The sequence below is a fragment of the Lissotriton vulgaris genome, chromosome 1_1 (assembly GCF_964263255.1).
Source record: "Lissotriton vulgaris chromosome 1_1, aLisVul1.2, whole genome shotgun sequence".
NCBI lineage: Eukaryota > Metazoa > Chordata > Amphibia > Caudata > Salamandridae > Lissotriton > Lissotriton vulgaris.
The window spans coordinates 1,052,004,291-1,052,031,472 of NC_141685.1; the positions used below are offsets into that span (position 1 = coordinate 1,052,004,291).

The 27,182-nt window shown below is 42.2% G+C and overlaps 1 protein-coding gene across 1 annotated transcript in view; it reads right to left on the reverse strand.

Moving 5' to 3' along the window:
• LOC147748522 (cytochrome P450 2D15-like) overlaps positions 1-27,182 on the reverse strand; it is a 369,523-nt gene that overhangs the window by 100,624 nt on the left and 241,717 nt on the right. Inside the window, exon 7 of the mRNA XM_086962816.1 lies at positions 11,308-11,495. Coding sequence (XP_086818942.1) covers positions 11,308-11,495 — 188 coding nt within the window. The remainder of the gene's footprint in view (positions 1-11,307; positions 11,496-27,182) is intronic.

A 27,182-nucleotide genomic window follows, 5' to 3' on the forward strand; every position in this document is an offset into this window, starting at 1 on the left:
GACTTTTTGATAATTTGTGTGCTCGGAGGATCAAATTAATCGTTTGGACCCTTGGTTTGTCTTGGAGACTGTGGTAACCAGTCCCCCACCTCTTCCTGAGCACCAATGTGATAGCTTGATTGATTACATATACCTTGACTTAGTGCAGTGCGCTCTTTGAAGCCGTTACCATTGTATTGTATCCAAAGACAAGGAACCTGCTCAAAATAAGAAATCTCAATTTCAGAAAAAGAAGGTAGCCAGTATTAGAGTAATCAACCATGCTGAGAATACTGAGGACACAGTTGAAAAACGGGGAGTGGGCATTGACAATGTTGGACAGTGCAGCAGAAATCAGTATAGCGCGCAAGATCTTGATGAGTCATCTGGAGACAGTGGACACGAATGAATACATTCAGGTTGAAACTGCCGACACCAGACTTAGCGAGCCCCATAAAATATACAAAATAACATTGCGTATAGAGGGTGATAAGACTAGGAAAATAAGAGGTCTATTTTGGGATAAGCTCTCAAAAGGCTATGATATTCTGTTAGCTGAAAAACATTGGCCCCCGGAGTTTGTCAGGGAGTGCCCTCGTGGCGAAGAAGTGATTATGCCTGCCTTCTCGAATCACATTCCGATTCACAAAAAATATACATATGCAAGGAAATGGGCAGTAGCCCAGGCACCTGCATTATATAAAAATCATGTAGGATGGGATGAGGACTCTCCTCCTCACAAAATCCAATTAAAAAGTGAACCAACTGCCCAACGGCAGTATCCCATAAAGCAAGAAGCTAAAAAACAAGTCAGGGAGATCTTAGATCAACTTGAATACCAGGGGGTGATTGAAACATGCACCTCTCAAATGAACAATCCTTTGTTTCCTGTCTCCAAGCCAGACAATTCATATCGTCTAGTTTTGGACTACAGACATCTTAATACATGTTGCAAAACTTTTGCAGTACAAAACTCGCATAGTGCAGCCCTAATGAATAACATAGTTAGGAAAAAATATAAAACGACATTAGACATATCTAATGGTTTCTTTTGTCAAAACATTGCACCAGAAAGCAGATATTTGACCGCTTTCTCTGCATTTGGGTCGCAGAAAAATTCTGTCGACTCCCACAGGGGTTCAAGAACAGCCCAGGACTATTCTCAGCTAGGGTAACAGAGTTACTACAAATATATGATGATGAGGCATTATCTTACGTAGATGATATCTATCTCACAGACGACGACTTGGATACTCACTTGAAAAGAGTGAACACCATTATACTTGGGTTCGCAGCAGAGGGTTACAAATTCAACTTTAAAAAGTCTCGAATTGCCCATCTGTCGGTACTATTTTTAGGGTACGAATTATCAAGTGAAGGGAAAAGCCTAGCGGACAACTTCTTAGAGAAGTGCGCTGTACTCCAAGCTCCAAAAACGCTGAACAATTTACAATCCATTCTAGGTTTTCTGAATTTCGGAAGAACTTACATTCTAAATTACGCAGAGAGGGTTAAACCTCTCTACGAACTAATTAAACCTGATTTTAAACAAATCAATTGGACTCAAAAACACACAGAAATTTTGAGATCACTGCAAACAGACATGTTAGCAAAAACAAAATTAGATACACGTGACAACACACGTGATCTTGTAATCCGAGTCATCCCAGGAAGATGCAGATTCACGCACCTAACCTCTAAAGAGGGAGAAAAGGTACCAATCTCAATTAAATCTCACTTGTACACACAAGTAGAAAAAACATTCAGTCCCACAGAAAGAACTGTGAAAGCAGTGCAAATCGCATTAGCAAATGAACGAGAACTAGCACACGGCAAAAGGATTAATATCCTCACAACGGAATCCGCCTTCGAGGCGCTATTCAGCCCAGTAAACCTGCCTACAGTGTCACTGGATCCGAAATGGATACAGTGTGTAGATTCTCTAGGAGCGGAAGATGTGAAATACTATTTCGCCCCGCAATTCGAAGAACTGAATGATTTAGAATATGAAGAAGAATATCCTCTGCCAATCGAACTTCTGCCTCTCCCACAATACGCCTGTATAATCTATACAGATAGTTTTGTACAGCATTTCAATGTAGAGAGCAAATCCTACAATGCAGCATGTGCGATTATTAAAGGTCGTTGGCTGTGCGGTAAATTCAGACCGAAAGTAACAAAAACTGAATCTGTTCGGTTCAGAGAACTGAAATCAGATCTTTAAAGATGGCGCTCGAAAATGCAGAACGTGAATTCCCGACACTTATAGTGTGCGATTCTCATTTTTGCGTCAACTCTTACAACAATAAACTGCAGAGTTGGATTGAAAACGATTACAAAGATGACACAGGTGCCACAATAAAGCATAAATTGCTCTGGGAACAGGTAGCTCTTTTAGACAAAGAACTACAAAAGACTCACGTGATTCACGCACAGAGTCTTCGACGTGATGGCGTTCACGTTGCAGGGAATTGATTGGCTAATACAGCCACAGCGGAAGCAACTAAACCGGCTTCCGTAGCCACAAAAAAGCGTACAGAAAAATACATAGACGGGGAAACCATGCTGGCAGTAAAAACGACCGTAAAAGGCGACTGTGCAGCACTACCCGTAAACTATCCACTCAATTATGCATACATAATCGATGCAAACTCCGTTCCTTTTGCTCGAATCCCTGGAGTGGGGGACAGAGTAATTCCAAACAGGAGCAGGAGGGGCTTCCTCTTACTGGAAGCACACATGGGGTTGGGTCTGAGACACCAAACAATTAAGGTTTCTCTGAAAGAATTACAATCAGAGTACTGGTGGCCAGGAATGAGCATAGATATTCAATGTTTTGCTCAAAATTGTGAAAACTGCAACAGAGATCGCAGTAATGAACAGGCCAGTGTAGTTTCAGGATCCCTGCTAGACAGCATAAGGCGGTCTATCTGCGTAATCAAAGAAGATAAGCGCGTCCCATTGTACACAGTTAAGGCTAAACACACTTAAATAATGAGGCCCCCAGCGCTCGGCTGACGCTAGAACGGTTATAAAAGATTTGCGAGTCTTTATCGGCACATACGCAATACCACGTTCCATTCTGATCAGGGTCCTGCTTTTAGCTCTCGAGCTTATAAGGAGGCCATGGCCAGCATGGGAATTGGGTTACGGTATTCTTGTCCGTCACACCCCGAAGGGAACAGTGTGGTAGAAAGAAAAAACCGTGACATAAAGCAATCTATAACAGCGAAGGTATTAGGTTCAGGCGCTGGGTGGGTCAAACATTTAATAAGTGTCCAAACTAGTCTTAACAACATGCCAAGAAATTCTCTAAAAGGTTTCAGCCCATACGAACTATTGTTCGGAATTAGAATGCGTATTCAGGACCTCGATAGTCAGATGTCAGTGGTACAAGAAGAAACAACGCACTTTGATGTAAAGGATCGTTTGGCTGTTTTACAGGAACTGAATGAAACAAGAAAATCCTTAAGCAACATAAAGTTAAAGCAACAGCCAAGTACCACTGACGAGGCACCACCAGCAACATCCCCAGCAAGGCCTGTCTGGATTCCAAAGATTGGGGATCTAGTCAGAGAAAAGATTGCGGTGAAGAAGGAATTTGGGCCTTCTTACAGAAAAGCAGTACCTGTCTTGGCAGTCATCGGAACAAGATCAGTTGTGGTACCGCCCCTTGCTGGTAAAAAGGAGAACAGAGTCGTGTCCATCGACCTGGTAAAACCACAAGCATGTGGCCTATAATCAACAGTAGGCCCAGTGGACTCCCAAGAAACAACAGAATACCCAAACTTGCAACAATCCAAGAGGTTCAAACTGAAAGACTAATCACATTCGATCAGCCTGCAGTGCACAATGAAGGACTATGCAATAATGCCATGGAACTCGTGCCTCTTGGAACACAGATTGAAACAGTTCGTCAAGAAACACCAGTCTACACTAATGTGGCATCAGAAAGTGCTACTGAGAGACAGATTGAAAGAACAATCCCATCAATTGACAGAACTGCCTCTGGTTATTTCATCAACTTCGACAACTTCTCTGAAGATCAAAACGACCCCGAAGTGATGCCAGAAACAAAAAAGTATTCTAAAGAAAATACAACAGGACTCCTTCAACAAATCAAAGAATTATATCTGGATTCACCGTTGATTGAGCATTGGATTATTTCAGGGGTATTCATACTCCTACTACGCCTAATTTTAGTTTTAATTTTAGGGAAGTTTATTACAATTGAATGGACACAGCAAGTCAGAACATCAACCTAGTCCTGAAACCACACAGATCATCCCACGTGAAGAAAAGAGAACTGTCAACAGTAAATGTCACAGCAATTCCAATACCTGGTGGGGTAGTATGGGAGAAAACAGACTATGAGATCTATGGTCCGGTCGAAATCCTGAAGTATCCTCATCAACTGAAGGTTTCCTTAAGTGACTTTGTAAAACCTAGTACATTCTCTGATGATTGGGACTTTAACAGTATTAATGACATGATGTCTGATTTAGTAATGTCAGCTAGATTCACAGATCATGATTATTTACAAGGTTCATCTAGTTATGAGCAGTTATTCTGTTACACACACTATGGTGATCACTACTTGCATAAATCTGCACAGCCTAGAAATGTTTTTATGTATAATCAATGGGAACATTGTGCTACACCACCTAAAAGCAGTTCTAAAGCATTTTTTGAGAAATTCAAATACTTCTCAGGGTTTAACACCAGTGATGCAGAAACGTTTTATTACAAACTGTTAGATAAAACAGGAATGAAAACAATGCTGACAAATTCTAAATTGATATATTCAGAAGCATTTTATGAAAAAATGATGACATTTGGTTTTGATTATTGGAAAAATAATATTGAAAAGAAAACCATTTGGGGTACAAAAGATTGGCAGGTACAGGGCATTGAAGCACTATTTAGAACCTGCATGATACCAGAACAAATGTTATTTTTAAATGACACAATACACCAAACATCCTGTCTTGGCCTAGCTAAGATCAAAGACCTTAAAACACCGTCTATACCGAAGCCAATACCAGAAAATATGACTGCAGATATTGAGTTAGACGTGTCACAAATTTTACATTTTAACAGATCACGTCCTGATTGGAAAAAGTGGTTAATCTGGCCTACTGACACAAACAGCTGTCAAGATAGATTCCTGAATAAAACACAGGGGTTAAAAATGACCAGACCAGACCCGAGATATTCCCAGAGACAACATCCAGGGATAATAACAACATACAGTGTAGGGAAACTCTGCCTTGAATGGCTAACATCATCCACACTGGCTGAAATTAAGCAACACTTGTCTTTACTAAAAGATGGTGCTGATTTGCGCGATTTCATTCTTGGACCACGCAAACAGCGTCAAAAGCGTTTCATAGCGACCAGTATCTATGCTGCGTACAACGAGGCTTGGAAAGTCAAACAAATTGAAACTGCTGAAAAAATACGAGAAATTGATCGTATTAATTTGGAAAAATCACTTTTTGTGGTAGACAATGGGTTAATGACTCTGTCTTCCAGAATATATTCGTTGGACAATATTGTATCCTCTGCCTTTGATGTGATAGACAGAGACTTGCTAATGCTACAACATGGCCAGTCGCAATTACGTTCTATTATAGAATTAGGCTGGACGCTGCAAAATCTTCGTTCAGGCTATGTGCCTTGGCGTTTAATCAACACAACGTCATTATTTTCCATTTTTAACCTTACTGATAAACAGATCAGTTTGGCACAGAAAGGAGCAGACTATACAATCCTGAGCATCGAAAAACTTGAGAGATTACCATTGACAATGTCAGAGAGTCCTGTCATTGAATGGATAATACACGGAATTATCACCATTCCGATAACAACTTTCCGATTTAAAAAGTGCCTTGAGTAGATACCTGCTGGCCAGTATGAACAATTGGGTAAAGGATATGTAAAATCTGAATGGAAATTACCATACACACATTCTTGCTATAGTGACAGCGACAAAAATGTATTTCTTAGTGGTGAAAATTGTAAACATTCACTAAGCGGTATACTTTTGTGTCAGGGTATTAATTTACACGGAGCATGTGATGGAAATTCAAACAACCTTTCATGCCACCAGCTAGTCACACCTGCAACTCAGATAGAGCCCTTCTTTATGCAACTCGCAAACGGGAGTTACATTCTTAGAACGGATCACAGATGTTGTGGCCTCGTGCCAGGGAAAAGTTATCTAGCAAAAGTAACATCCATGGTCAAATGCTGTATGCAAGCATTGTTCCCGAGTGGGCCTGCAGACACAGTGACTCCCATCTGGCCTCGTCTGAATCTCTATTCTATACGAATTGATACATTAAGCAAAATGAAATCTGTACTTTTACAGACAACAGTGCCTATAACGTCATCAAAAGAGACGTATGATCTTCTAGTTGCAAGGACAGCTACTGAAGTTCATGACCTTTTATCAACAAATTGCCCCGTGCATTTCGTAGAAATGTTGAGCCAACTCCTTAACATGTCTAGTGCAACAAGCATCCCAGGCATATATAAGACAGTCTTTACGGGACTGCTAACACCTTTTCAAGCAATTTTGGGAATCATTCCTAATTTTGTACACTCTGTTTTTGGCGGCATACCATTATTTTTGGGACTTGTAGCAGGGATTTTATTTTTGACCCTCCTGCTTCGTTATGCAAGCCTCGGCTCAGACATAGCTCCCATGGGAATGGAAGAGACAATCCTAGCAATGCGCTACCGGGACAGGATAACTAACGTCCTTGGATTGGCCAGGCTGAGAGATCTAAACATGACCTGGTTCCTTTCATTCAGACCTATATGGCAGAACTGTATCTTACCGGTACTTCGATGTATGCTTTGCGGAGATGAATGCGTGTTGGACATCTGTCTTTCACTTCCATCAACAGTACCAATGGACGTCGATACTTTGCTCAGTCCAATAACGGCTCACGCATTGTGTTGTCCCCAGCGGCTACCAATCCTGATGACGGCATTCGTTGAGACTCCTGTACTACGACTAGGTGGTAACAGTGGAGCGAGTGACAAAAGCAACATCACACAGGTACGACCATCTGTGAGCATTGCTGCTCCCGACTATGATGACAGCAATCATTCTCACACCTGCCAAGTTACAGCACTATCTAATTTGGTTGAACTGTCACCTGAATTTGTAGACCAATTCTTTGAGAGCCTGTCTGATACGATGTTCTCACCCGTACAGAAACAATAACTTTGGAGAAGCTTTCCGACACACAGCGTTCCCATGAACTCTGAATTCGGCCTTCAGTTTTGATCAACAAAAACTGTTAAAAGCGTTGGAACTCTATTTCCCCGGTCAAGCAATAAATCTTTTGAATTGGACATTTTTTTTAATATTGACCCTTTTTGGCACGAACAATTCTTTGCTTAACGTAAAAACTATTCTTAGAGAACAGAAGCTTCACACTTCTATTTCTAATCACATCTAGAGACATAACAACATTACATCAGCCTCTAGCACATGGTATTACAATGCATTTTTATGTGATGATTTATCTCGCCCTTCTTCTGTCAGAGATACTTCATGTGTAATTCTTTTTGCATAATCGTTCATTGATTTTCATACGCAATAATGTTTGAATGATTTCTATGCTTCAAAAACGTACAGTACCTAAATTTCACGTATTACAATATACGCCTATTTCGAATGCATTTATGTATTTTGGGGTGGGCAATGTTACACATGCATCTAATTGCTCTAGTTTTAGTAATTTGATGGACATGAAAACGTGGAGTGGGTGTTGCGTGTTTATCTAGGTTCCTGATCGATACTGCGACCTTATGCCCCTATTCGGCTATAAATCCATTTATTCCCTATATTGGCATAACCGTTCAAGTGCGATTTTCAGAAAAGTCATCTCTGGCCTCACACGAACAGAGCCACATTCCAGCATAGTTCTCTGCCACTTCCTTTGCAACCAATTAGTGCAATGACAGAGCAGAAGTCACTATCTGATATTCCTAGATTAACACTCCGAGTTCTTCAACAAGATAAAAACTCAGCAAACCTGGAAATCTCCGCTTGCTGTGTTTTGATTAGTAATGGAACTCTAATGAGCAACTGATAACTATCACTTCCTAGTGACATCTTTAATTGACGTCTTATGTCCAGCAAACTTGCGTCAAACCCGGCACCTGTCAGGTATAAATATTACCAACGTTGCCTTAAGCAATGTGAGCTGAAAGCTGTCGTGCTGCTGTAAGCTGCCGTGCACCCTGTTGTGCATCCCATTGCTGCTGCAGGCAGTACGCTGCTGCTGTTGTCCCTTGGTGGTGAAGCTACTGATACCATTATCGCTGTTAAAGCGCGAACGATGGTGCAGTACGCTTAGGAGCTGAACAGCCGTCCCTCTGCGAAAGAAGCCCAGCAGATTCCAGCTGCCGCGGACGCTGTCCCCCCTCCTCCTCCTGACGCGCTGAAGAAGAGCCGCTGCCTTTCTCCTGCAGAGAAATCCAGCTCCAGCGTTTCCGGTCTGCCCTCGCGGGTGACTGGGATATTGAGTGCCCCCTGAAGGAAATACCAGACTTCCATCATTCTATTCAGAGGTATGGTGTTGACTAAACCCTTAGATGAGAATTCTTGAAGCAAACCTTGGCAAAACCAACTTAACTTAAAGCTACTTACTTACTCCCCTTCCATGTGTTAGGCTTAGGTCAGGCACACTGGGGTAGGCGTAGTTAGAAGCACCAGTTGAGTATTTTAGCCTAATGTATATATGACTGTATATATGTTTTATTACTTTTAAACCATTGTATGGCTAAGAAACCATATCAATGCTTTTACAGTTCTATTTCGCAATCCTTATCTTACTGTACGTACTTTTTATAATAACAAGTCTTGCAATTGTGGCAATACATTTCTCTTGTACGAGAAGAAAGACTGTTCAATAAATGTTAACCCTTTATTGACAAACGCCCGTCTCTCTATTCTCTACATCTCGTGAAAGTAAACTGCACTAAACTGACTGAGTGAAATACATGTCTATTGTTTCACACAACCCTAGAGATTGACTCTTGATCTGAGGAGCAAAGTTGTCATGTTGCACGGTTGTTGGAAAACTGAATCCCTTCTTGTCTGTGCCAGGGAAGCTGATCACTTCCCATGCAGAGAAGAAAGTTTCCAGTGACCTCTGAGCTAGTTGGTAACACACCCAATTCAGTTTAGCATAGTCAGTGGAGGCCTGGAATATCCGCAGTTCCACGTCGATACTACTGTTTATGTTATTCCAATGCGCAGGGCCTAGTGGGAAACTAGGAACTACACTACAAGGTGGTGGTGGTATTAGTGATAGTGGTATTGGCATTGGCAGTGGTACTGGTGGTGGTGGTGGTGGTGGTGGTATTGGTATTGTGGTGGTGGTGATATTGGTGGAGGTATTGGTGGTGGTGTTGGTGGTAATGGTGTTGGTGGTAATGGTATTGGTGGTGGTGGTACTGGTGGTGGTGGAGGTATTAATGGTAATGGAGGTGGTGGTGTGGTATTGGTGGTGGTAGTGGTGGTGGTGGTATTGGTGGTGGTGTAGGTGGTGGTTCTATTGGTGGTGATTGTAGTGGTATTGGTGGTGCTGATGGTGTTGGTGTTGTGGTGGTGGTATTGACGGTGGTGGTGGTATTGGTGGTATTGGCATTGATGGCATTGGTGGTGGTGGTATTGGTGGAGGTGGTGGTATTGATGTTGGTGGTATTGGTGGTGGTTGTTGTATTGGTGATGGTGGTAATAAAACAGGCTTTAGAAAACAACCCATCAGGTGGGTTTAGTACAGAAGACGTAACACACATGTGCTGTTACTTGTCGGTTGCAGCCCTTTAGCACAGGATTATGTGGTACCTGGAATTCACATGACTTATTTCGCTAATCATTTCTAAATCCACTTTACTTGGGGGGGGGGGGTGAAATTGACACAAGATAATGCTGGGTTAAAGTGATTGAAAGCAGGTGACCGTGTTACGGGGGCAGCCATACTGCTTATAAAAACACAAGCGGTTTCAGCTGAAGCAGCCCATGTCCGGCCTGCAGTAAGAGAAACTCAATAAAGTAAGTAGTGCTTACAGACTAAATAACAGGTCCAGTGCAACAACCAAAGTAAAAGGGCCAGTCGCCATGAGAGGGTACAAATGAAGACAAGGTCGTACTAAGGGGGGACTAACAAGCCTCTTAACGAATCCGAAGGCAGCATTTACGAATGACAATGACACAAGCCAAGGAAAAATATTGGAGGAGTGTGGGTGCAGCTTCTCTCCTATACTCTACTACAGCAGTCTCGCATATCGGGGAGCGCATGCGCGCTGCCGCTAGGCTCGACCTAAAAAGGAACGAAACTTATTTTTTCTTTAAACAGAGAGTAACGTGAATTAGGAAATATTTTGAAAAAGCATTGGAGTGTTCTCATGGTAGATTAAAACATTGGTAGCTGCCTAGGTAGAGTTCATGTTTCATTTCCCCTAGGTCCATCCAGTTCTCGTCCCATTCCTTGCTTACGGAGATGACCATCTCCCTGACAGATAAAGGAACAGAGGAATGCTGGGACCCCTAACCCCACCCCCTCCCACCAGGAGTGCAAAACCAATAACTCCCACGCCAAGAGAGGTATAGGTTGTTTGCCGTACGTATAGGTTGTTTGCCATACTCCCTCCAAAGTAAAACTCAAAACCATTGTTGTTCAGCCCTCACTCAAGTGCTTTAGTAAGGCACACACACACAATCTCTATATTTTTCGACATCCAAAGAGGATCCTTAGGGTTCATTATCTGCTACTGAGCTTGCATTTGAAAGGAATCATTTCTGGATATTGTTTAAAGCATCTATATTTCTAGAACATAAGCAACTGCAGAGAATGGAGTAAGTGAGAAATAGGTAATTGCGATTTCAGATGAGCTTCAAACAGATAAATCATTTAATAGTATTATAGGTCTATTGTTTTTGAGCATCCTGCTAATAAGCAACAATGGCTGTCAATGACTAACCTTGTCTTCTCATCTTTTTTTTCTCGAAGTTTTATATAGCGCGAACATGCCCCGAAATCAAAGCGCTTTACGTGAGGACACATTCATTTTTGTTAGGCACGGGGAGATTAAGTCATTTGTCCAGAATCTCAGGATGTTGAGTGTCATTGCCGAGACTGGAACCCAGTTCTCTAGGTTTGAGGTCAACCGCCCTAGCCGTTAGGCTACATCCTCGCTACTGCTAAATGAGTGCCTGCCCAGGGTTGGGGGGGGGGGGTGATCTGAATATGACTGAACTCTTTTAGAAGAGGACATCAGGTTTTAAAACACTGGAATTACCTTTGGTATGAAGAAGCCATTGACCTCTGTGTCTCTTGAAGTCTTGTGCGGTACGCCGAGAGGTACAATATCGCTAACGCGTTGGATTTCATGGACCACAGCATTGGTGTAAGGCATGTTGGCCCGGTCGTCCATCGTAGGCTGCCTCTCTCTTCCGATCACCTGATCAATTTCTTCTTGCACTTTGGCTAGGCACAGAGGAAGGAATAATTGAAATAGGTATTACCTTTACTTGTTACGTATCAGGCATTTTAGTCGAATAAAGTGTTTTTAAACAGAATTCTGGACAGCATTCATTTGGATGCAAAGTGTAAGATATCATCAATATTTTAGGTGTTATACATATTTTAAAGAAACCCTGCTTTGGCCTTTGCCGTACTGGTGACTAGAATTTTCCCTTCACAATCCTGGTGCAGATCAGACTGTGTTAGTGCAGAAATGTCACCCGGAGATGGTATGTTATTTAGAGACGGTGACTGTAGGGGAGTATACTGAGGAGAGTCAAGATGCTAGAGCTCACAACTACACCCATGTACTAGCACTAAACCCATGATTCCTCAGCATGTTCCCATGTGCTAGCACTAAACCCACGATTCCTCAGCATGTTCCCATGTGCTAGCACTAAACCCATGATTCCTCAGCATGTTCCCATGTACCAGCACTAAATCCACGATTCCTCAGCATGTTCCCATGTGCTAGCACTAAACCCACGATTCCTCAGCATGTTCCCATGTGCTAGCACTAAACCCATGATTCCTCAGCATGTTCCCGTGTGCTAGCACTAAACCCACGATTCCTCAGCATGTTCCCATGTGCTAGCACTAAACCCACGATTCCTCAGCATGTTCCCGTGTGCTAGCACTAAACCCAAGATTCCTCAGCATGTTCCCGTGTGCTAGCACTAAACCCATGATTCCTCAGCATGTTCCCATGTGCTAGCACTAAACCCACGATTCCTCAGCATGTTCCCATGTGCTAGCACTAAACCCACGATTCCTCAGCATGTTCCCATGTGCTAGCACTAAACCCACGATTCCTCAGCATGCTCCCATGTGCTAGCACTAAACCCACGATTCCTCAGCATGTTGCCATGTGCTAGCACTAAACCCACGATTCCTCAGCATGTTCCCATGTGCTAGCACTAAACCCGCGATTCCTCAGCATGTTCCCATGTGCTAGCACTAAACCCACGATTCCTCAGCATGTTCCCATGTGCTAGCACTAAACCCATGATTCCTCAGATTGTTCCCATGTGCTAGCACTAAACCCGCGATTCCTCAGCATGTTCCCATGTGCTAGCACTAAACCCACGATTCCTCAGCATGTTCCCATGTGCTAGCACTAAACCCACGATTCCTCAGCATGTTCCCATGTGCTAGCACTAAACCCACGATTCCTCAGCATGCTCCCATGTGCTAGCACTAAACCCACGATTCCTCAGCATGCTCCCATGTGCTAGCACTAAACCCACGATTCCTCAGCATGCTCCCATGTGCTAGCACTAAACCCACGATTCCTCAGCATGTTCCCATGTGCTAGCACTAAACCCACGATTCCTCAGCATGTTCCCATGTGCTAGCACTAAACCCACGATTCCTCAGCATGTTGCCATGTGCTAGCACTAAACCCACGATTCCTCAGCATGTTCCCATGTGCTAGCACTAAACCCACGATTCCTCAGCATGTTCCCATGTGCTAGCACTAAACCCATGATTCCTCAGCATGTTCCCGTGTGCTAGCACTAAACCCATGATTCCTCAGCATGTTCCCATGTGCTAGCACTAAACCCGCGATTCCTCAGCATGTTCCCATGTGCTAGCACTAAACCTATGATTCCTCAGATTGTTCCCATGTGCTAGCACTAAACCCGCGATTCCTCAGCATGTTGCCATGTGCTAGCACTAAACCCACGATTCCTCAGCATGTTCCCATGTGCTAGCACTAAACCCACGATTCCTCAGCATGTTCCCATGTGCTAGCACTAAACCCACGATTCCTCAGCATGTTCCCATGTGCTAGCACTAAACCCACGATTCCTCAGCATGTTCCCATGTGCTAGCACTAAACCCACGATTACTCAGCATTGTTTCCATGTGCTAGCACTAAACCCACGATTCCTCAGCATGTTGCCATGTGCTAGCACTAAACCCACGATTCCTCAGCATGCTCCCATGTGCTAGCACTAAACCCACGATTCCTCAGCATGTTCCCATGTGCTAGCACTAAACCCACGATTCCTCAGCATGTTCCCATGTGCTAGCACTAAACCCATGATTCCTCAGCATGTTCCCATGTGCTAGCACTAAACCCACGATTACTCAGCATTGTTTCCATGTGCTAGCACTAAACCCACGATTCCTCAGCATGTTGCCATGTGCTAGCACTAAACCCACGATTCCTCAGCATGTTCCCATGTGCTAGCACTAAACCCACGATTCCTCAGCATGTTCCCATGTGCTAGCACTAAACCCACGATTCCTCAGCATGTTCCCATGTGCTAGCACTAAACCCACGATTCCTCAGCATGTTCCCATGTGCTAGCACTAAACCCACGATTCCTCAGCATGTTCCCATGTTCCCATGTGCTAGCACTAAACCCATGATTCCTCAGCATGTCGTCTGAAGCAATTCGACTCTACACAGTTGATGTAAATCATTTTCATTAACATTTTTGGCCTTCCAATATTGGTGGGTGAGATTCTTTCTTGACTTTTGTCTGTGAACTGAGATAATGCATCAGGACCACTGTAATAGAGAGCTGGAAATATGAAGCTGATAATCTAAAAGTACAGTGAAACATAAAACTATCTCTGGAACAGAGGCAAACATTTGAAGAACATGTTTTTTGAGCCTCACTGCTAACGCACTGCGAATTGAAATGAACTTTTCATTTATCTATAAGCCATGGATCCAGCCACTTAACACTCTGATGGATACCAATGAAAAAATCACAGCACTCTTTGGTGAAGTACATCTAGAACTCTGCTATTCCAAGCCATGCGTCTATGACCTACAACTCTTGCTGGCCAATTTGCAGAGTGATAGAGGGAACAGCTGGGGTACAACTGAGGATATTCCAGAGAGAGTGCTGAATTTTGATAATGGCATTTTTCTGACTGAGGACTGGCTTCACAGGAGGAATTCAGCAGTAACAAATGATGGATATGTAGGAGGAGCGCGTGTGTGCAGAAACAAATCCACTGCATGATGGAGCTGGGTTCAGAATTCTCAATTTCCCCATCTGTAAGAGAGAAGGTATGAATGTGCTAAATCTGTTGGGGGGTTGTAAATCATCCTGTGCATATTTATGTACCCTTCACATGGCGCAGCACGCCACCTTGCCGCGCTGCATGAAAGGACAAGAATACACTGTATTTAGCATTACACAACACATTCCTGTCCTTTCCGTACCCGTTACAGTGAAAGTTTCAAGAGCAGGAGATCCATGTTTGTGCGATTAATACCACAATATATCTGTCTATCCAGACAAGATTTCTAGCAGAAACATCTTATCCGCAGTTACAGCTGACATCGTTAGTCACTGCAGATCTTCCAGTTGAAATATACTGAAGGTGGCGACCAGGTTTTAATTCCGCCCTGTTCCTCCAAAGGGGCTTTTCACAAAAAATTAGTCCTGATGATGGTCTTATTGATGCCTACAAGCAAGACCGAAACGTCGACGTAATCACCATCTCCACAGCATTAATGCTTGAAGATTACCTCTGTATATCAAAGAACTTGGTCTTCTTCTTTTATCTATGGAGTTGTTGATATGTTATGAATCGATTTGTTAATTTGTATGTACATCCATTCATAACTGCCAATATTGGATTTATTTCTTTTTATCCCCATGATTTGTACTCTTTGATCAATTCAATACTAAAAATTGTCAGATAAAATTAACTTGCTGTGTGCTCACTTCATTCTTCTCTTCAGTTTATTTTCATTGAATGTCTAGGAACAACACAATAATGATTTAGTTATCCTGTGGATACGATAGGGTTCAATTACTTAATCAACCCTTGAATGATATGCGTTAAACCATATGTACTAAGTTTATGAATAAAATGCCTTGTAGCCATTCCTTACCTTGAACTTTCCTTGCGCTGGCACCCTTTTGAATGCCTAGCACCAACGCAGGCCCCATGGTGCAAGGGGGCCTGCTTTGTAAGCAGGATTGTTTTTGTGCAGGGAAGGGTACCTTCCTGCACTAAAACAATCCCCTGAGCCAGAATGCAGCACTCATAGAAAAAGTTAGAAACAAGCAGAGATAAAGAGATTTCTCCTCGTTAAGCCTCACCTATGTAGGGAGTAGCATTTTGACGCATTCTCGGGTTTACCACAATTGGTAAATCTGGGAATGTGCCAAAATCCATAAGTAAATGTGTGGGAACACCCATTGTGCGGCACAAGGGTGACGCAACTCCTACATAAATATGCCCCTCTGGCTTTAATCGTGCTCCTGCTGCGGGTTACCCCGAGTAGAAAGTTGACCTGTGGTGGATCAAAGAGGATACCCTCCAGGAAGTGGTATGTGAAAAGATTCCCCTTGGCAATACAAAGCACTACCAAAACAAGCAGAAAATGGACCATTTTAGAGAAGCAAAGAACTGCTCTGCTTTCCAGTGGAGAAGAAGTGGAGAGAGGTATGGGCCCTTTTTTGCAAGTAAGCAAATAGGTGAGAAAAAGTACAGCTACTCAAAAAAGTTCAAACCTTTGGTCTGATTTATTGGCATTAACCAGTAAGGCATTTGAATTAATACTACAATTCATTTCAGACCAAATGATTTGCCAGCCATTTTGCCATCAGAGTAGTAACGAATGCGAGTAGTAACGAATGCAACATTTTCTTCAACATTTTTGGCAAACAATTGTTCTGCTAGAAAGAAGAATCTAGGGTAAAGGTGCAAAGGTGGCTGAGGAGTTATTTTTTTGTTTTAAACATTCCTACCCCAGTAAATCAAGTGTTGGGGGGTTACCAGGAGGTCTATTATTATATATCAAATTGTCTGCCTGCGTTTGCACAAGCCGGCGTTTGCCTGATTAGCACTTTAAAGTCAGATGTATTTGGCTTTGCCAATGCTTGTTTTAAATAATTGAGGTTTCTACACCACAATTCTACATTCCACTATTTTGGAAAGGTTTTCTTAAGTTCAGTGATAGAAACCAGGATTCTTTTGCAGTTTCCTCCCACTTTCTGCCCCCATTTTGACTATTAGATGCTGTTTTTTTTTACTCTGATTGTGCACTGGGCTCTGCTAACCAGACCCAGGGTCTGTGCTCTGAATAAAAGTACATGGTAATTAGGTATAATTACAAGTGGTACAGACAACCTACCTGTAAGTCTCTGTTATATGGTAAGGCATGTGGGTTTACAGGCCCAGCAGATTTAATGCACTTAAGTGTGCACTACTGTGGTGTCTGCTGTCATTTTAAAGGCAACTATGCTTTTCAGGCTGCTTTTACATTAAATTTATATGCAAGTTAGATTTTTGCTTTAAAGGTACCCCTAAAGCCTCAAACGACCTTATTTTTTATATATCAGTTACCCCTAGGGTATCCCCCAAGGGTTTTTCCCCATTGTAGAAAACTAACTCTATTGGCTAACATGGGAATATTTTATTTAAGTTTAAATATTGATAGGAGCAAGATAGAAATGTCATTCAAAGACTCTAAATTATAGTTATGATAAATCCAACAACATGCTACTGTTAGATTTATAATAACTATTACAGAAAAAAAGTTATAGAACTTTCTTTTCTGTGAGCTAAAATCCAGCCTTCCAGCTGACCTCTTCTGATTGGCCATTCTCTGCCAGACTGAGCCAAGCTGTCTTAATGAGTGTGCTGGATATACTCAGACGTGAGTCCCAGGCTCTCCACACATGGGCGTCCGCAGGGGGGGGGCAAGGAGGGGCGCTTGCCCCCCCCTGGAGCGACCCTCCTTGCCCCCCCTGCGGACGCCCATGAAAATCGTGACTTTAAGATGGGTTCTCGCTCTCTTTCCTCTCCTTTCTTTTATTTGCTTCCCTGTGAAATGGATCCAAAAAAGAAAGACGCTTTTACTGGAAATGTAGTATTTTTCTGACATTTTAATTCCAAAGCGCAGCATTGGGAATAAAATGCAAAAAATATGAAAACTAGATAAATAACTAAATAAAGTAAGACAGAGTGGTAGCAAACTGGCCACACTGATTTTATTCAGACTGAAACACATTAGCGCCACTTTTACAGAGTTTACCAGTGAAGCGCTATTTTTGTTTTCTTGTCTTTGTTTTCCCTGGACTTTGAACTAGTGCACCAATCCTGGATGTACCAAAATGTGTGGATTGGAAAACAAAATGTGTGCTGCGGCTCTGCGTCCAGGGATATTGTCTTTTTACCATACTGCTTACGTTTTGTAAGGATATAAGCAATGGCCATGGAAATGGGTCCATTCAGGGCTCTGTAGTCGTGTCCTTAACTTTTCAGGCAAAAGCACCCACTGATTTCTGAATAGTGAGTGTAAAAGCATTAAGGTAACCATGTTGCTCCTGCTTACATTTCCCATGGTTTGCTAAATTTTGCATTCCCTATAAATGTTTGCTTCTTCCAGGATGTTGTTCCTTTTTTTTGTAGGCCGCATATTGCTCTTGTCTAGTGCGTAATTTAAATTGCGCATCCAGGTGTTTATAGCGGGCAACAATTGGGTTGTAGTTGAAAACAGTGGGAGTTTTTCTCAGTGGGGCAGTACGGTGTTCAGTGGGGGAGAGGATGTGGCACTATGGTCAGAGCTGCTGAATTTGGAACTGGGAACCAGGTTCAGCCTGAATAACCAGCCCACCAGACCACTCTCCTGCGAGAGCACAATCACATGCTAGACCTTAGAATGCTTTGCGACACCTTAGAAGTCCTGGTGTCTTCACAAAAGCAGGTGGTCCACCACTATCCATACTAAAGTTCACCTCCAGTCTTGCAGGCAGGCCTATGAAGCAGCACACCCTAGAACAACAGTCACTGAGGTCACAGGACCCTTGAGAAGGGCCAGCTCTAGGGCGGTGCAACCAGTGTGACCGCACCGGGTGCTGACTTTAGGTGAAGGCATCATGTTTGCAAGTATATTATGGTTTTAAAAACGCTTGCTGCCTCCTTCCTGGCTTCCAGCAATTTTCGGCAACAATAAAAATGTCATGATGACTCTGGTGATTAATGTTCTTCCTAGAGAGGGATCAGAATTTTGTCTAGGGGAAGTTTTGACTCATGAAAAGGTAGCTCAGATGGTTAATGTAACTGCTGCAAAGAACATGCGCCATGCAGATCACAAACTGCACATAATGTAAATAGGTCAGTGGGCTACTGCTTTTGTCGGAGATCCTTTTGTTACTTGCAGTTTATAAGTTAAGATCCTAACTTAGAACAGTGAGCTATTAATTGTCATCTAAAAGCTGCATACAAACTGCAAGGTGTAAATGTGAGCGTTATGTTCCCCCCCTCGCCCCCCAGTCTTTGATTATCCTAATGACCCAAAAAGTGTTCTTTTGGACAGAAATCAATTCTGATTATTAAGGAGAACCCCCAACCATCGTATTACGTTTTAAATTCCGGGTATTGTGTTTCTCAAGACCAATGACTATAAAACTATACGGGCTATTAGTATGGTTGTCATGTGACTCCTACACCTTGTAGTCTTTAGTCTTATGTAACATTTTCTATACAGTGATTTACACACATATTGAGTGTCTCTGTGTAATGTGTGTGATGTAAAGTGCTCTGACACCCTACAATAGTTTGAGTGGCGCTGTAAATCAAATTAAATGCATCTTAGAGAGAGTGGTTATGGAGACTTGGGGGGGCACAGTTAAAGGGTGGTAGTGAGGGAATCCATGGCAGATGTGGTCACTGGGGGGCACTAACAAACATTAATGCACAGGACACCACCAGTGCTATGGCTGGCCCTGCCCTTGAGGCCAGTCTGCCTCACCCAAAGGTACCTCCATTGGCCTTGTTTCTGCAGCAGTAGCTGCAATTCACCAGGGATTGGCAATGCAGGATTTGCACACACCAAACTAAGTTCACAAGCTTCACAGTCACCCTGCTTTATTCACAAGCACTTTTAACATGTGCTGCCTGCTGTGGGGCCACTGGAATTAATTATGCAGCTAAGGATGACAACATTATGCCGTAGTGTTGACTAAATTATGCATTAAAAAAAAGGCTGCAGCGTAATGCAGTATATTTTCAGACATTTTATTATTTTGACGTGTGTACACATGCTAACAGTCTCTGGAAAGATTTTGCCTTATTAGTACCAGTGTAACATACAAATGCAGCAGTGAGAAAGGTGACCTGTCAACCTTTACAATAGGCCATCCACTCCGCAGCAACACAAGTCACATTTTATATTAACTTTTGATATGTTTGAGCTACAAACAATTTATTAGTTTAAATGGTCAGATCATGCAGCAGATCTTGCATTATGAGGCAAATATGGCAGAGCCATAATTTTAGAGAAAACATTTGCAAACTAGGATATTTTGCCATTCATGTTTGAACTGCTGTTGTTGAAAAAGGGCGAAGTGCTGATGACAGAAACTCCATGGCTCGGAGACAAAGTGCTTGTGTTTCCACATTTTATCGTATTTGGTACATTCTGTGATTAGAAGCATATCCCACTTTGTGAATATATTTTAATGTCAATAACTCATTACAACCTTAAATAATCATGTGTATCCATTGGTTGATTAAACTGGGCAGTGAAATGCCAAACAAATACTAAATATTGGGATGTCTGCGCATTCTAGCCACACCTCTGGCTCCACTCACAGATCCAATCCTTGGGTTATTCCCACCCTCTGATTCTCTGCCCACTGTTCCCCTACTTTTTTCCCCACTCTTCAACCACTGTGTAAGACTCAGCATCCCTGGACCTGTGATGTGGCGCAGCTGCGGGCGCCGCATGTGCTACACATTTACGGTGGCGGGCTTCCGCATAAGGGAGCTGGCCATTATTGTATCCCTAAACGTGCGCACGATGTCAATTTGACATTGACTACACGTAGAGGGACTCTAAGTTTCTTTTAATAAATATAGCTAATATTTGGACCTATACATTTTATTTTGTATAAATTAATTGAATGTGTGTAAAATTTAGCAATGCCCGGTGGATTCTAGTAAAGGGAGCACCCACTGTCAAATCACTAGCGTGTGTGATTGCTACATTATTTACTACTAACTTTGACGTTGTGCTTTAACTTTGGATAAAAGTTATCATGAATTGTAGCACCAAGAAGCCAATATTGGTAAATATGTGTGCTACAAATAATCCCTAACATACACTGTACATACAGTATATTTAATCTGGTACTTTAATCATAGGCTGTTTTAAAGTATTCTGATAAAAATCGAATCGTGCTGAAGACAGCCTTGATTGGTGTTCGATCGAGGAACTGGAAGTCTGCACACCTAGCAGACAGAGATAAAGCACCTTGTCAGAAAGTTTAGCGTTTTCCATACAGGTGGTGTTTGTTGGCTCGTGGCAGGGTCAGTCACATGTCCTGGATTCCTGGCATTTAATTGATTCTATCCTAGTTCTGCACCCCAGTGTTTCGTGTGCCCCACCTGGCACACATCATGTCGGAGGATGGTGATGACGTTAACATTTTGCCCCCCCCCCTGTAAAAATTTCTGCGGACGCCCATGTCTCCACACGCCTGGAGTCAAGCTATCCAGGCTGAATGAAGGCTGATAGCCAGAAACCGGTCCTTGGATGCTTGATTCCGGTCTGGGAAAGACATGGCTTGGTAGTTCGGACTGGACTGTTCCCATGGGGCACAGGGTCAGAGCTGATTTGCATATAGCCAGTGTCTGACCCAGGGTGGTGTGGAGTGCAAAAAAACGATGGATTTAGACCCAGATCCTTGTACTGGGGTGAATGTATGACATTGTTCTACATTCTGTCCATCAACTGTGTTTTTTGCAATTATCACCCCGAGTGTGCTGGGTATACTCAGACGTGAGTCCCAGGCTCTCCACACCACTGGAGTCAAGCTATCCAGGCTGAATGAAGGCTGATAACCAGAAACCGGTCCTTGGATGCTTGATTCCGGTCTGGGAAAGACATGGCTTGGTAGTTCGGACTGGACTGTTCCCATGGGGCACAGGGTCAGAGCTGATTTGCATATAGCCAGTGTCTAACCCAGGGTGGTGTGGAGTGCAAAAAAACGATGGATTTAGGCCCAGATCCTTGTACTGGGGTGAATGTATGACATTGTTCTACATTCTGTCCATCAACTGTGTTTTTTGCAATTATCATACAGTAGTAAGAGGAGGCATCTCAGTGCCGGTAGGTCCACAGTGGCATGCCCTCTCGCTGCGACGCTAAGCAGTCTATACAGTGCAGTGCGAAAGGCCCACAATTGAGCCACAACTAAAGGATGGCATTGAGGTTGGTAAAATACAGATGATCATTGGGGAGGAAGGCAAGGCTCTCCCTCGCATACTCAGGGTGATCTGTATAGAGCAGCGCTGGGAGTCCCCAAATCTGTCCCACAGTGTCACACAGCTGCACTCGGAAAACAGCCATTTGGGCCAGCCACTCCTCACGAACCCCTCTTGAGCCAGGAAATGCAGAAGATCCGGCACAATGCTGGCCGACTGTCTGACAAAGTATTTGAGGCAGATCCCATCACGGTGCAAGAATTCTGGCAGATTTACAGGTGGCGACTGCAGAGAGGAGGGATTATGCTGCCACCATCTGACTGTTTTGGCCACACATCCCCTTGCAACCTTTTCAAATTAACAGAGGCACATTATATATATATATATATATATATATATATATATATATATATATATATATATATATATATATATATATATATATATATATATATATATATATATATATATATATATATATATATATATATATATATATATATATATATATATATATATATATATATATATATATATATATATATATATATATATATATATATATACTGGGGTTTTCAAACCAATTTTTAACCTATAATTTCCCAAATTCTTTTTATTCTTTCTTTCTCTCTCCACAGCAACGCCTCATACTACGGGGTGTCACAATAAAAGTATGTGGTTCTTGTATCTATCAACACCAATAGTCCGAACCATTTCATTGTCTGAAAAAAGATTCTTACTGACCTGTTACCAAAACCTCACGATATAACTCTTATTCAGGAAACACATCAAACAGCCACAGAAGGAGAAAAACTAAAAAAAAGGGACTGAGTAGCAAGTCTGACACACTGAGTAGCAAGTCTGACACACCCCATCTCCATCTTCAAAGAACTGTAGAGTCAATATACGTATCCACAAAGCATTAGCTCATACAATCCTAAAGACGTAGATAGACACCATGGGAAGGTGCGTCTTTACCAAGATAAGATCCCTTGATAGGATATTCTGAATAGAATCAGTAGATGCACTGAACCCGCTACTGGCAGGCTGCCGGTGGCATGTTCATCATCATTGTAAGGCAGAGTACTGCCCGCCTGGTGGGCAGTGTACCTGGCAGGCGGAAAGCCCGTCTGCCACGGGTCCAACAGAGGCAATTGTTTCGATTGCCTGTATGACCTGGCCACTTCCCTAGAATGGTGGCGGTGCCTAGCAGGCACAGACCGCCAGATATGGATGTTGTATCCCTGCCAGCCTTTCAATGGCAGGTCCCCCGCCATGAAAAGGCGGGTGGGGATTGACTCCCTTGTACTGGGGCAGTGGGTTTTTGCACTGGAAGGGCACCATTTCCCTGCACCAGGTGGCAGTCACTGCATGGTGCCTGCCACGTAGCGCAGGGAAAAGCAAATCCTGCATTTGTAACATTTCGGCGGGTGCTGCAGCCAGCACCACCCGCCGTAATGTTAAAACTGCCTTTTCGCGGCTCCCGTGGTGGTGGCTGCATCATAATTTGAAGTGCGGGATCGCTGCCATATAGGTGGGCGGTCCCAATCCCCGGGACGATGGCAGACAGACTTAAGTTCGTCCGTCATCGTAATCAGCCCCACTGTTTTTTTCTCAACCATCTCTAGACTCCCTCTGGTGTTTGAAAATGGGTAAATCTTTATTGGAAGAGACTGAAATATATCAGCAGACCCATTTATTGACAGGATGGACCCTATAGACAAAAACAAAGGCAAAACAGAGCAATGCTACATGACATCATAAATGCTCATGGTATTAAGAACCCCTGGCATCTAACCCACGCCAAGGATAAGGAATGTACATTCTTGTACTGTTTACATAGAACCAGCACTATTATTTACTTGTCTTTCACCAAATTATACAATTATTTTCTTCTTTCTCCATAGTGATTGGTGGAATCATGGATCATTTAACGTTTAACATAACACTTAAACTAGGCCATATCACACCTACAACGAAGATGTAGAGGATGAATACATCCAGATATCAGCTCTCAATTGAGACAACACTCCTCAGAAATAATTTTCATACATACTTAGAGTTAAACATGAGATCCGTAACATTGTCCCCAATTCTAAGCCCATGATTTGGGAAAACATGATGAGCGGTTCAGCAAACCATAAACATGTAGCCACACAGAAACAAATAGTGTTAGAGTGTGAGATTAAACATTTGGGGCCCGATGTAGGTGGCCCAAATACCGGTCGGTAAGGGGGAAATTCGGTAAATTTCACAGTTACCGACCGGTATTTAGGTATTCGTAATGGAGGTAAGGATTCGGTATTAAGGAATCGGTAAATACCGATTCCTAATTGGCCTTGCATTTAAGGAATCGGTATTACCGATTCCTTAAATGCAATGTAGGAGGCACTTTTAAGAGTGCTTTTGGGCCTTAGGAATTTGTTAATTACCACCAACTTCAAATTGGTGGCAATTACCGAATTCCTTTAAAAAAGCACATTTTTGCTTTTTTTAAAGTGCCATGTGGCACACATCCATGCCCTTAGGGCATAAGGTATTCCTTATTACTGAATCGGTATTACCGAACCGGTAATAACGAATATTAACGATTCAGTATTTTTTACTGAATATTTACCTACATCACAAATACTGAATTCTTAATACCAAATCGGTAAAATTCGGTATTAAGAATTCGGTATTTGGCAATTACCTACATATTACCCTTGATCACTACATACAATGCACAACCAACTCAGGACAACCGACTAATTTTAAATAAGAAAACATTTGAAGTAAACACACTCTTCCAGTTTGCAACAACATCACTATCAACAGTGGCTCATTAACAGGAGTGTCATTGCTGGGTCCCTCCCTCCTATTTCTTTTTGAAGTTTTATTTGAGGCAGTGGGCCTATCGAGCCTTCACTTTGACACTCGCTCGCCATGAGGGTTAGTTGGAGGCATGGCAGTCCCTACAGACATATGTGCCCAGAGCCTTCGTATCCAGAGACACTTAGAGCCACAACCACCGGATCACTGACATAATATCCATACAAAAAATATTGATAAACACATGTGTTACAATTAAATATTGAGAACCAAAATGTTGACTCCATATACCTAACAATAAAAATCACTAATTTTGAGCACACACATATCATTGACAAAAAAAGATTTATACATAATACAATATCGGAAACACAAATATTGTCGCATATAAATAAACATGTAACATGTTAAAACTATTGATAACATACCTAATAAAGACTTAAAAAATACAACCCCAAAACAATTTTAACATGAAACAATTACTTCAAATAAACCCAAAACGTATAATAAACATCTATATTTAAATAGAAATATATTATTTTAACAAAAAAATAAACATACACCCCAGAGAATCGTACCCCTAAAACACATATATTTGAAAACACCAAAACAATTATTAACTATAAACCTATAAACACAAACAATAATATATATACACAATTACATTCATATATATATAAAACAAACAGTATATATATATTGTGCTACAAAAATAAAACGTGAATTAGCATTTACAAGGACTTAACTGATGGAAAAAAAATCAACCTATAATAAACCAACCATAAAAATAAAACTATAAACAACTTTAACCAATAAAATAAAAAAACTATTGAAGCAAAAAAATAAAAGGCACACTAATTAAAACAACTTAGAGCCTGATTAGGATGGTGGTGAAACTGTCACTGTTGTGGTGGTCTCACCGCCATCGGAACCATTTTTACTGCCCGCCACATTAGGATGGTGGGCAGAGCGATGGCGGTCGGAAAGACGGACTGCCATGCGACAGGCTCCTTGAGCCTTTCGGTACTGTGGAGAGGGCTGTAGTCCCTACCATGGTGGCGGTGCCTGCCAGCCACCCCCATAGGGATTAAAATGTCCCTTTCCACCAGCCTTTTCATGGCGCTTAACCCGCCATGAAAAAGCTGGTGGAAAGGGACTTTGGGGGCCCGTAGTAGGCCCTCCTTCCCTCAGGCCCTCCGATGTGGGTACTGGGGGGCACGCCCCTACATTTCCCTGCACCATGTGGCAGGCACCGCATGTAGTGCAGGGATATGTAAAGTGACAACTTTTGTATTGTGGCGTGTGCTGCAGCCAGCAGCACCCACTGCAATACAAAAGATAGGCGTTGTGACCGCTGTGTTGGCGGTCGCATCATAATGCCTCTTACGGGACTGCCAACAGCCTGTCGAGCGGTTCAGATTTCCGATAGGGTGTCCGCCCGCCATTGTAATCAGCCCCTAAATACTGAAAAAATGACAAATGCTGCAAGAGGAGGAAACTTTGCCATATTCTCACAACAAACGATTAAAAAAGAAATAACTCATCTCAACAACTACATATTCAAGCAATACTTATATTTTAATGAAAAATTTACTGTTCTATAAAAAATATAATTTAGCAAAAAAATAGTAGCACACTGTTATTTTTATCCTTTTACATAGACTACCTAAAAGTAAAGAAACGCAACTTCCAAACCAACAAACAGCCAGAAAATATCACCTATAACAAAATGCTAAGAATATATAACATAGTAAGTATATATAAATAATAAATAGAAAAATCTTCCAAACCATCCACCGAAAATAAACGTAACTTCCTAAACCAAACTTGCAACAAAATACCATATTTAATTAATATACCTTCTTTTTCGCTTTCAACAGAAAACTCAGCACCTGCTCCATGTTAAAACAAGGTCAAAAGAAAAGCTTCAAAACTGCTCAAAACATACTTGTAAGTAAGTAAATAACAAATATTTACATACATATTATTAACTTAGATGCAAAATTGAAATGATAATATATAATTATACTATTAATCGGTTTAGAGATACAATGATAGAACAGGTCAAATATCTCACTTCACAGAAAGGAAAGAAATGATTAAATCATATGGGCTACACCTTTAGCTACGAAAGTGCATCAACAGAAACTGTAAACTGGAAATGTACTAAATATTATTCAAATGCATGCTACGGGAGGGTAACTATAAAAGATCATTTTGTAATTAATGTTAAGGAGAATAACCACCACCCAAATGTGACAGAAATAGAAGTTAGATATTTTTTACAAGACATAAGAGAGACAAGCAGTAGGTCCCAGGGACCTGCAAGTACAATCCTTAAAGACTTAGGGGCTCATTAGGATGGCCATTGTAGGAACTGTGCTGGCGGAAAATGCCCTTTTCCGCACTCCATCAGCGGTCCTTGCGTCCGCCCAAACATAGCCCATTTCCCGTCCGCTGCGGAGTTACATGATCTGCCAGTAATTCCCTTCTGCAACTGTGGCGGAGGGAGCCAATAGAGAAACACCACCGTGCCGAATGACATCCCAACCACCAGACAAATCATGATGCCTCAAACAGTCCATCACACCACAGCGGAGAATCCAGCCACTCGGAGACGGCGGAAGCACTACTGCGGAGAGCAAAAGT